This window comes from Stigmatopora argus, chromosome 1 (assembly GCF_051989625.1).
Source record: "Stigmatopora argus isolate UIUO_Sarg chromosome 1, RoL_Sarg_1.0, whole genome shotgun sequence".
Classification (NCBI taxonomy): Eukaryota; Metazoa; Chordata; class Actinopteri; order Syngnathiformes; family Syngnathidae; genus Stigmatopora; species Stigmatopora argus.
Genome location: NC_135387.1, coordinates 15,795,183 through 15,807,729, shown reverse-complemented (window position 1 = coordinate 15,807,729; position 12,547 = coordinate 15,795,183). Strand labels below are relative to the sequence as shown.

Sequence of the window (12,547 nt, the reverse complement as noted above, 5' to 3'; positions counted from 1 at the left end):
GCCACACAAATGGAGATTTTTAGTTGTCCTCTCCTGATATTTTTCTCTCTCTTTTAATTCATTCAAATTTGTCAGTATTGTTTACATCAGTCTTTAACCTTGCCCAATCCAACAATTGATATATTTTTACTTTCATTTTACAGTCCTAAGTATTTTACCATTTGATGCTGTAAAGTCTATGGCAACAGTGAAGTTCAGCTGCGTCCTAGTCCACCGAAAAGAGGGTAAAGAACAAAAAGTAAGTCAATATTAACGGAAGGGGGTGAATATTGTAACGCATTACAAATAAGAAGTAAAAATATTTATGATGGAGCGTTAAAAATATAGTTGTGAACACACAAACACACGTACTCGTACACACTCACACACTCAAACAATTGAAACACTCAATAGAGTGGCATTACACAGTGTGAGCAAGCTAATTATTATTCCACTCACCCTCCTCGGATGAAATCCACAAAGGTGTACTCAGACTCCACTTTGAAGGACAGCAGAGTTACCTTGTGTTCACACACACACATTTTAACAAGTAAAAAAAACGGAAGGTGGAAAAGGACATAATTGTACCAATGTTAAGGGACAAACAGGCAAGTTAGACATTGGCAGAGAATGAAATGTAAGAGATATTTGATATACAGAAATTAGCATGGGAAACAATGGGGGACCAATAATTAAATTAAATTTACTATATTGTTCAAAATCTCTCAAAAAGGAATTTAACTAATATTCTACTGTTCATTTTGCCAGCAGAGGGGATTCAGAGAGAGGGAAATAAAAGATTTGCAAAAAAAAAAAAAGATTTGGGGAATTAGCCTTGCTCAAAGGCACCTTGAGAGTAGCCGGCAAGCAGAACAGCTCTACCCTAACAACTATTAGTTTTACATTTTATCTTCAGCAGGACTTATATATGACATGACAGGTGAGCAACTGTTGCGCCACAAACAGGCAATTTCAGGATAGGCGGAAAGACTTACAGTTCCCGAATTGATGTACTTTTTCTTTTTGCCCTTCTTCTTTGGATTTAAAACCTGTCATGATGGAAAAAAAGAGTGAATTAATTGGGTCCCTGGGTACTAGCACACATCGGGACAAGCGTTAAAATTAAAATGATAGCAGCAATCATCATAGTGGCTGTCTGGAAAAAAAAACTGGTATATAAGTTGTTGGCTTGCATTAATTATGTCATCATTACCATCATTATTATCCATGATTGATTGGTGAAAATTAATGTTATGGATTGTTTTTTAAAATCCTGTTATTAAATTGTATAAGAGCATACATAAAAGTATTAAGATATTTTTGTTTTGGGTGTTGAGAACACGATTATATTTCAGCCATTTTAAATTATGGTGGAGCACATGATTAAATACTATGCATGACTACAAAATGATAGCAACAAACAAACCGCCTCAACTTAGTCAACACGTTTCACAGATAGAAGTCCCAAAGTTCTCTACATGTGTTCACAATCACACACAATCATACACCATTGCCATTCAAGGAGATGGCAACCCACTGGGAACAAATTAGGATACAATGTCTTTCCCAAAAAGACTTTGACAGTGGGCAGTCAACGTCAGCAATCAAACTGCTAATCTTTCTGGTCAGGACAACTCGAGCTACCAACTGTGCCATAAGCACCTTGCAGTGGACTTAATGATTAAGTTGTTCCAATAACATTTGTCAATAATATTTTAATTTTCACCTCATAGACGTTGAACTGGTTCTGTCCCCGGGAGAGTTCTCTGTAGCTTGTGGTGAACTCTCCAATAAAGTCATGGCTGCAAACATAAAACACACATGGGAAAGAATGAAGCCAAATATTAACATCGCAGACAAAGGGTAATTATCCTATGTGGTTTGCACTGGCAAAAAAGCTGCGTAAAAGGATTTTTTTTTTACAGTGGCCAAGATGAGTTCTTGAAAAACCACAGGCGTAAGTGACACTTTTGTGGTTGAAAATGGTCTCTACTTATCCTTTATCTTTATTACAGTTTCAAAATCATCCCACTGGTCGCAAAACAGATGGGGGTGGGGATGGTAGGAGTGTTACACGTGGAAATAAGCCATCGGAGTGGGACTCACTCTGATGATGTGTGATCGCCTCTTGCCTTTACATAATCATTCCATAAGGTCTACTTGCACTTACTACTTGTATGTGCACACTGACTTTACACTGCATCAAATTCTGGTGTACCGCAACAAGATTTAGTTAAGTTCAAATCTTTACTGGACACAAAATTACAGCCCAACATGTCAAGCTTATTCTGTTTGGTCTCCGAATGGTTGTCCGTCTCCTTGTGCCCTGTGATTGGCTGGCCACCGATTTGGGGAGTGCCCCGCCTGGTGGCCGTAGTTGGCTGGGATAGGCCCCAGCACCCCCCCGTGACCCTTGTGATAATAACTTGTATGGAAAAGGAATGAATGATTGAAATGGAGAAATACAACAAGAATTACCACGATGCAAAAAAAACAATAAAAGAAAAAAAATCTTCCACCGTTAATGATCACTGTATGCCTAGTGTTAAAAGGCATCATTTTGTCAGCTTGCCTATAGCATCTTAAACCACGCGCAAGCACCAACCCAATGGAATTTAACACAAAATGCTTGAAGTTGTACGAATAAAAAAAAATACAGCATCGATGATATGAATACATTTTTCAATGACAGTAAGATTCACAATAGAGGCGAGATGATTTTACCTTCCATCTCGATCCCAGTCGTAGACGTCTATTTTTACTGTCCTGAAAATCAGAACATATTATCCAATGAGTATGACAGCAAAATTCAATTGTTCAACCAGGTGTTTCTCTGCCAAAGAAACAAAGAGTTGAATTTGGAAAAAAAAATGCAGCAACTGCTAGCATTATGAAGCAAACTGAGTGTGTCATTTCAACCTACAACAGAAACACAAGCTGTCCTAAAAGAATGAGTGGAACCCAATATTTCTCTAGAGGTTTATGTATTTTTTGACTGTTCATATTTCTCTGATATTGAGTCACCCTTTGAATAACTTACACACACACAAAACAAACAGAGAAACCGAGTGGGATTGAGCAGCTAGCCGCAGATGGCCTTAAAAAGGCTGTCACACACTGCAAAATGAAAGCTCATTAAGAATAAGGGTGATGAAAGACATGCAACTAATTGAACTTCAGAGGAGTTGAAAATACAAAGAGGCTAATCATACAGCACGTTGTTTGTGTTTTAAATAGAAGGTGAATTGACTAAGCATTCTCCATTTTAATTACAATTTATCTGTTCATATGATTGATAATCATAATTCTCTCTGTTTTGACAGTATTTGTTGTGATTTATGCCAAAATTCTCCCGATGGACAGCCAAATGGTAAAGTTTCAATTCAACAAGATGTCGTCATCTTTTTGAAACATCTTTTGGCCAATATTTACCCCGTGGTGATATTTTTGCTGTTCTTGTCTTCCTTGTTGATGTATTGTTTTCATTTGAAGCTAATAATGTTTCTATGCCCTCAGTGCAGGATATACTTGAAAAATGCCGCTGTAGTTCTGAACGTGATGGACAAAGTTTTTTCAAAACACACTATTTAGCATTCTTTTGCACACCGTGATGGTGAAACTTATCTTCCTTACGAGTATCGCTTCAATTGCAAAATCCATGGAATTCATGATCATAATATTGTTTGCATACATGTTGCTTTGTCTGCATCTTCTTTACGTTGAACAGCAAAAAGTTGTCGCAAATTGCCAAGCAAGGAGTCACTGATGGAATAAAAAATAAAAAATAAAAAAAAATAAAAAATTCTGACAATTTCTTTCCTGTACTTTCTAGTTTAACAATTCTATTACAGCTCCGTTAAGTTTTATAATAAATCATATCGGTTATTTGTTGTTCACATCATTTAGTTGTACATATTTTACTGTTAGACGACGATATGGCTTACGTACTCAGCTCTTAACAGAGAGCTTTTCATTCCCTCATGAAAAAGAATCTCAGGAGACACTAAATGCAAAACATGCCCCTAAGAGCCCCTAGAAATTCTCTTCTCTCCGTATTGCGTTGAACTGGCTAGTGAATATGAAACGTTGAACAATTCGCCTCATCTGAGGATTTCTGGAGAACGATTTCTAACACAATGCAGATTCGTGCAAAGTTCACACGCTTAGGGGTGTAATACTATAATCTTTTCCCACAAGGATGAGGGCAGATAAAAAGGAGCAGTTGGATGAAGACTTTAAGTATAAGCAGAGCCCACCTGTCTGCAGTGGCTATCACATCTGCTCGGCACAGTCTGAATGTCAATATAATGCACAGGGTGATGGGGAGAACCGGGGCGATTTTAATAACACCAGCGCTGGTCCCCAGGACACCATGACCGACTGCTGGCATTATTCTTACCGCCCCGGCAATAGATGATGTCATCCTAAAGTCCACCACCGATGTATCGACAGTACCTACATCAGTGCTTAGAGGCATGATATGTGCATAAAATACATGCATGATCAAAACAGCCACTGTTTTACTATGCAGTTTTCATCATGAATTTATGCATTATCCTGGCAGCAGTTTTCTGACCTGTCATAGTCCCCGTTGCAGAGAGCTCTTACAGGGATGGTGAAGGACTGCCATACAGGGTTTAGTGTGTTCTTGATCACTTCTGTTTTATGGCAGATGGTGAATCTGCTCCAAAAATGGCAAACAGTGACAAAACAGTTCATTTGCTTTGTTAAGGATAATCACACCTTTGTTATTACGTCATTGTGTTTGGGAGACATGAGCAGATGGAGTTTTGCGTAGATAAAAATATTTGATATTAGTTTCGGTGGCTTATTTGAATGAGAATGATAAACAAGCAATACAGATGAGGGGGAAAAATAATCCACATTTCTCGAATCGAATTTCCCCAGGCTTGGAACATTTTATATTATGACTTCATTTGGACGATGGCAGTGTTTTGTTAGCCTGAAAATGCAAACTTCTAAAACACTTTGAACCAGAGTTTAGGCTTCTATGAATAGAAACAGAAATCAAAGTGTGTAATGCTTTTGAATTGGGTGATTCTACAAATTTAACTGAGGTAAAAATACATAGACTAGTCGGAGGGCAACAAATAAGGAGTAGCTAGCAATGTTTGCACTAGGAATTAGAAATGGAATTCTTTGCCTATACTAAAATCTGGGGACATATATAATAGGAGTCTTAAATCGCACATCCAATATCTTAAATGAATAACATTGATTGATGTAGAGCCAAAGCATCAGTTTTCAGTTGCATCGCTAATAGTAGACCATGAGGCTTCTTAGACTCACGTTCCATCTTCGTTGCTGCGGTAGAAAACCAGGAAGGGGTCTGACTTGCCAAAAAAGTCTTTCTTATCCAGCTTGTTGGCACACAACTGCATGGTAGCAATATCCTGAGAGAAGACAAGTAAAGTTTGATGAGAAAATATCTCTCAACTTTAGAATGGAATTTCATTTCACAGACAAAAAAGAGCGGTGAACATGATTTTTTGAGACTAGAGCTTTTTGAACTCAACACCCAGAATGAATGCAGCGCAATTGTCACAGCTCAAGTTGTATAATGGTGATGCAAATTCCCAAGCAGGCAACCAGTCAAGCCTCATATTCATAATGACTGCATATATTAAACTGTGAATTCAATCCAGTGTTTCATTTAAATGATACATTTTACGAAAGGAAGAAACTAATGTTATCATGGACCGTTTGCAATAGAGTCACGAAGGAATGGCATAAAGCCTCATACATATTTATAGGCGGTTGCACCCATTAATGAGACATTGTCGTATTAAAGATGCTGTTTTCAGATCCATGCTTTGGCTCAGTAGAGGGAAAGATGGATAGAGTGTCCTTGATCAGACCTCTTATTCATCGCATCCTGTATGAAAGCATCATTCAAAACCCGCTGGTTTTCAGTGCGCAGTCTACATGAAACACATCGTTTTCTATTGGGCATATGATACTCATGTTTATTTGTCATTATATTACATGCCAGTCCATGTTGCACAAGACATTTAAGATGATTTATATCTCATTTATCACGTTAATTTATTTTTTTATCCACGCACAATCGAGGTCTCATTTGAATATGTAAATATCCAATTTGATGTTCTTTTTTACGATTCCACTACCATTGTACATAAATGCACTACAAGTCATTGTTATTACATGTTCAAAGTTGTGTAAATCAATTCCTTGATTTTCTTAGAATAGTTGGAAATGGGTAGGAATAGAAAAATTACAAGCTATTAAATTGCACTAGAACCTTATATTTCTTATAAATGTTCAATTTTGATACGGTACAATTTGCCTTTTAAGTGATTTGCATGTGGAACTCCAGCTCATTTGTCACAATTCATGGTCTCTTATCCAATATAAAGTGGGGCCCATCATTAATACATTTTTTGCAGTTATGTGGGTATCCTGTTATTGGAGCACTGCTTCAGTGTGTGTATATTAGTGTGTCAGTGTGTGCATGTGTGCTTGGATACTGACCCTGCAGTTGCTGAGCTCCTCAGCTGTGAAGATAATGACACCACATTTCTTTCCTGGAATCCCTCTGCAAAAATAATGATTGATGCATGGAATTACTCATATGGTTTTACATAAATGTGTTCAAAACTTCACATTTTTCCTGGACAAAAACCATAGGCGTGTATTGGCACGTGTATATCCATGTCTCATTTATATATTATGCACAACAAGGACAAAGACCTTTCGCACTTGGTTAACGAAATGTTTTCATCTGCACCAATGCCAAAATATTTGTCTCCATAAAAATATAAAGCTATCTTAGCCAAGCAGCCAAATTAAACTCATTTTTGGTAAAGCCACAGCTCAAAATTAGCAAATCAAAGGAACAACAAATCAATGTCAATTGTCTATCACAGTGCTTGGATTGGTAATAATTGCCACACATTTTAATGTTCCCTACCCTCAGCTTTTCATTAAAAATCTCTAATACCTCATCTCTCATCTCATTTTCTGAACCGCTTTATCCTCATTAGGGTCGCCGGGGGTGCTGGAGCCTCTCCCAGCTGATTCCAGGCCAGAGGCAGTGGACACCCTGGATCGGTGGCCAGCCAATCGCAGGGCACAAGGAGACGGACAACCATGCACACTCACACTCACACTCACACACATCTCTAATACCACCGAGTAAAAAGTAGGAACACTTAACATTTTAAATAGTGTTAATCTTGTTTCAGTTGACTCACAAATTGACTTCCTGGGCAAAATTGGTTGAGCACAATCGTAAATAATCACTTTAAACCTTTTTTCATCTCATGGAAAAGCATTTGATCATTATGCCTGTCACAATTTGTCACTGATGTATTCCTAGTTTCCCTCTCAGTAGTCAAGAAATGACTGCCTTGGATGGGGATGTTTTGCATTTCAGGTCAGACCTTTAATTATTTTAATCCCCATATTGAAACAGTTAGAGGTCAAGCGTGCAAAAGATGTATTGAACCCTCGCAAATGAGGCAGAAGAAAAAATGAATGAACCAAAGTGAAAATGACCGAGTGCATGAAATAAGCACTTAAATGGTGAAGCTTATTTGCGTTTTGAAATTAGAAAGGCGAATACTTTTTGGTACTTATTCAAATGGTATTCTGATTCGACATTTATCAGATTTATATTTCCGACAATTAGTAAAAGTACTTGGTTATGAGAAGGGAAATGATGTTCCAATAGTTATATCTTAAATTTTCCTCACCAATATCAACAAGACAACAACTTAACAAACATGTACATTACCTTTTAAGAGTCAATGAGAGTATATAGTTAATATATATAGTATGTAGTATATGTAGTTATAGTATATAGTTACAACAGAGCTCAGAGTCTAAGCATTTTGACTTAGTAACTGCAGGTTATACCCCAGCAGTGGTCTGTTGGGGATGCAGGAGCACGGAGGGGGACAGGAACAGGCTGAATAAGCTGGTCAGGAGGGCCAGCTCTGTTCTGGGCTGTCCTTTGGACTCTATGGAGGAAGTGGGAGAGCGGAGGATGCTGACCAGGATGATGTCCATCATGGACAGCACCTCACACCCCCTGCATGAGTCTGTGGAGTCCCTCCGAAGCTCTTTTAGCAATAGACTGCGGCACCCTCATTGCAGGAAGGAGCGCTTCCGCAGATCCTTCCTCCCATCAGCTGTCAGGCTCTTTAACAAAAAAATGGCTGAGTGTTAAGACCTACCATATGCATGCATGTACATCTATGTGTATGTATATGTATAGGTGTATGTACACATGTATATATATATATATATATATATATATATATATATATATATATATATATATATATATATATATATAGCACCACGCTTATTTATTTATATATTTATTCATGTATTTATTTATTAACTTACTTATTACCTATCTATTTATGTCTAAAATGCCTTTCCTATTTCTGCATCCTCACCCTCTTGCTACTGTGACAACGAAATTTCCCGAATACGGGATGAATAAAGTTATCCAATCCAATCCAATGTGATGTTTGAGGAAAGGAAGCCAGACACCAGGATAAAATCAGAAGGTCATTCTGTCAGCCTAAATCAATCCCAGGATGAAAAAGTCCAGAACTGAAATCATGCTTTCCAAGACTAAGATACAGAATGTTAAATGAGCATTATGTAAGATTTGTCATTAAATGTTCCTGATATTTCAGTAGACATTAAAGAAACATATTCTAGAAATACTCAATGGTTAAGTCAACATCTTCCCCTTTTAAAGACTATTTGCGCCACGCAACGTTGTTGTTGTTGTTTTGATTGTGTTTACAACGGATGTCCTGGCATCCATCAGTGGCCAATTATGAGATCTGTTCTGTCTTCGTCTGGGTTGCCAGGTCTGTACTCTATGTAAATGAAGGTTGCTGCCAGGTTCACAGTCAGAATTAATGATGTTGTGTACCAATATAGCGAAGAAACCACCTTCCGAATGTCAAATGAGTCATGACAAAGTCGTAAAACAAACAAGGATATCTATTAGACATGACTCCAAACTATGGAGACAACTGATGAGAAAAAAAATAACGACAGACACCAAAGTTATAGTACAACTTTTCCTGGATAGTAAATTGACAATGGACATATGAAAAAAGTTGGAGGAAGAAGTACTATTTCTCATCTATTCTTGAATTTATATGGATTCTGTTATTTTGTTGTATTATTGAATGACTTCATCTTATAGTCAAGTGATTTCTTGATAATCAGGCTTGTGTGTAGTCATAAAAATGGAACCTTTTCACACAGTGCTAGACATCTTTGACTATTTGCTTTCCCCTTGACTCATTAAGTGTGATGACATTAAAAGTTGAGTGGAATCCAAATGTCAAATGCCGCACAAAGTAAATTTGTCATCAAGGTGACGGGATCTACATTTTTGGTGTTGTGGATAGTGTATGGGAGAGTTTTATAGTTTTATACTAGGGTAATTTTAAAACAAACACAGTTGTGAAAAACTAATTTTCAAATGTATAGTGCAGTTTTAAATATAATACATATATTTTAGATTTTTTTAAACAGCTCTCAATATTCCAAGCCACACTAAAAACAGATTTGCCTAGCTTTTCAAAACCTTTATTCTTAGGGACACATTCAAACTGGAACAACCTTGGTGAAATGAAGGACAGTGTGAATTTCTTTAGATTTTCTCTAGCTTTAGTACTTGAATCAATGTATGAGTTACAGCTCTTAAGTCTCTTAAAATTATTAAAGGCAAGTAACTACTGAGCACACTTTGTATTAATTTTGTTCCATCATTATTTAGGTATCTGCAGCCAAGTGTCACAGACTGAACCCAAATCTGAGTTTGATAAAATTGGTGCCCCAGGTTGAGCCAGCAGACAAAGCCACTGAGTATAATTTTTTTATTGGAACTCAGCTGGTCAATTTAATGATAAAGCCGCTTGCATAATGATAGTGCTTTCAGAGGTTCCAGCTGTGTGTTTTTTATTTTTTATCTTTATTTATTTGATAAGCAATCGGAATAAGAGATGTGAGAGAAAATGAAAAAGGGTTCCGGGACACTAGGGGTAGTGCCTGAGGATAAAGAAACAATATAAAGTGGGAATTTGAGCATTATGAGAGAAGTAGTCCATCTTGATCTTCACTTAAATCTACCAGCTTTGGACTTTAATGATGATATAGTATAGTGTTACAATATGCAGGACCCCACAGCATGCACTCTGGCATTTTAAACTGATGCAATTGCTTAACTGTCAAGTAGCCTGCCCACGTTCCCCCTAGAAATGGTCTCGTTAGTGACTGCTAAATAATAATAACATGCTCATCCAAATCAGCTTTTGTTGTATGCTTGGCATGAGGTGTTTTTATTATAAGATTTAAAATTAACCAAAAATTAATGTCTGTCAACCTGCAGCAACAAATAGAGATGACCCAATCATCAAGCAAGTCAGCCATTCTTCTGCACTAATGCTTTTGTATATCTGAAATATATTTGCATACATTTTGTCGCGTATCTTTATGGTAGTTTGAAGTCATTTCACAAAAATAATTCAAAATATAATTACATTGGTTTGTTAAATTACTTGCAAGAGGTGAATTCTATTGAGCTGACTATTATAACTCAAGGAATGTTTCCACAATTTCATTTTTGGGTTCATTTTCAAAGAAAAACAAATGGATTATGTCCAGCATAAAACACTTAATATAGAAGTGACTGTGGTTTAAACGATTCAAACTTGTGGTAAATGTGACCTTGGAAATGTCTGGGTGCGTTATTACTTTTCTCATTTCAAATGCTTATCAGTTCAGAAAGAGTGATCTTTTTCATGCAAGTAGATGAAAGGTGAGATAATTGGCAAAAAAGAAGTGCCGTTGCAAAGATATAATGACATTGCCTCGAAGCAAAAGCTGCACGTCCAATAAGATGATCCCTGCACTAATCCTTGCATGGAAATATTTGCTTTGTATCCAGGATTCTACAATACGAGTCCAGGTGCTACAAAAGGTAGTGATGCATTACACAGAACATTGTGACCTTGACTATTGAGTGCTCCCGAGTTACTGTTTTTTCGGGGGATACGCAATGTTATTAAAATTGATTTTTTGCCTTTACATGCAAAATATCACCTGTGAGTTTCAGACTCTCATCAATCAAGCTTCACTGCAGTGAATTTTTTTTTTAGCAAAAAGTAAACGTCTCTAACAAAGGAGTCAACAAATATTGCCTGGCTTGGTGGCACGGTGAATGAGTGGTTAACACATTCTCCTTACAGTTCTGAGATCAAGGTTTTAATCCAGGGCTTTGTCCTTTTTCTGTTTAGTTTTGATATTCTCCTCGTGAGAACATACTATACGTGCATGCAATGAGTAATTGCACAATTGTTAGGTTGGTGGTCTCCTGGTGCCCTGTAATTGGCTGGAAAACCATTCAGGTGGAACGGGAGATGAATGAATCAAAGGATAATGGATGACTTTACAAGTAATTTGCTTCCTAAAATCACGGCTTTGTTGCTTGTTTTAGCCTTCATGATGGAGACCATGAGACTTGAACTCACTGACTTCTAAGATCTGCTTCATAGTGGAGGCTGAAAGGAGGTTCCTTTATTGACTGAGTTATTATATTGATCTAACATTGGTACACAATTTGCTCAATTGGAGGCCCACGAAAAGCATAGTCATACTTTTGAAGAAATGTAATGAAAAAAGTATTATTTCATTTTTATTTTTTACATGATACCTCATCTTTAATGATTCAAAATCCTAGTATTGTACAAAGATGATGTATGCACTTGTGGGCCAAACTATCTCCACTGAGATGTGAAAGACTGCCAGAAAATGTTGTTGCTCCTTTGAATTTTCTGGGGTAATTACATTTTAGCCGATTGCTTTCAATAGTGTTTTTCAATCGTTTCAAAGCCAACTAAAACTTTTCCACCTGAGCAATTCTACAAGCGCTCAGAAGAAACCTTGTTAGTTTTTGTTTTAGTTATTCTTGTTTTAAATGGAATTTTATTTACATTTTATTTCTGAAAGTTAGCCAATGTTTAATTGAGACTAAACTTCAATGTAAAAGGCTGCAAGTTTTCAAAGGAATGAATCCCAAGTCCCTAATTGGGACTTTTTCAATCTACATACAAATTACAACAAGTAATGACATAGGCACTAAGAGTCTTTGGAAAGTAATTTCGCTTGCCATCACCCACCCAACTAATGAAGCTATGAAAGATACATCAGGAATCAGATTACCTTGGGAAAACTATGTTCAAATCACTGTGCAAGGACCATTTGTTTGTATTCTCGGGTCACTAAACAAATAGCAGTAAGATTCAATTAAGGTTATGTCTTTTCACTGTTGAAGACCTAAGCTGCCTGTTTGCGCTTTCTCCATCCAAACTCTTCTCTCTCCACATTTTATTAAATGTTAAGCTTATCAAGTCTAGTCTTAAGGTTTAAAGTTTACATGATTTTACGGACAATATATAAGCAATGTCATTAAAGTGCCTCGACACAAAAGTGCCTGACAAGCTGTGTATTGCACATTTAAAAATAGATTTGCTGTACCCATCATGAATAT

At 36.9% G+C, this 12,547-nt stretch overlaps 1 protein-coding gene across 3 annotated transcripts in view; it reads right to left on the bottom strand.

Moving 5' to 3' along the window:
- The window catches only part of LOC144075355 (copine-9-like), a 65,765-nt gene that overhangs the window by 6,659 nt on the left and 46,559 nt on the right, over positions 1-12,547 (bottom strand). For 2 of the 3 annotated variants that reach the window (XM_077602295.1, XM_077602302.1), the window contains 8 exons: positions 6,493-6,556; positions 5,290-5,393; positions 4,556-4,660; positions 2,704-2,745; positions 1,706-1,781; positions 975-1,028; positions 439-500; positions 159-205 (listed from right to left, as the gene is read on the bottom strand). In XM_077602295.1, coding sequence (XP_077458421.1) covers positions 159-205; positions 439-500; positions 975-1,028; positions 1,706-1,781; positions 2,704-2,745; positions 4,556-4,660; positions 5,290-5,393; positions 6,493-6,556 — 554 coding nt within the window. Of the gene's footprint in view, positions 1-158; positions 206-438; positions 501-974; positions 1,029-1,705; positions 1,782-2,703; positions 2,746-4,235; positions 4,472-4,555; positions 4,661-5,289; positions 5,394-6,492; positions 6,557-12,547 lie in introns of those variants that run through there. The other variant, XM_077602311.1, reaches the window with a different exon arrangement.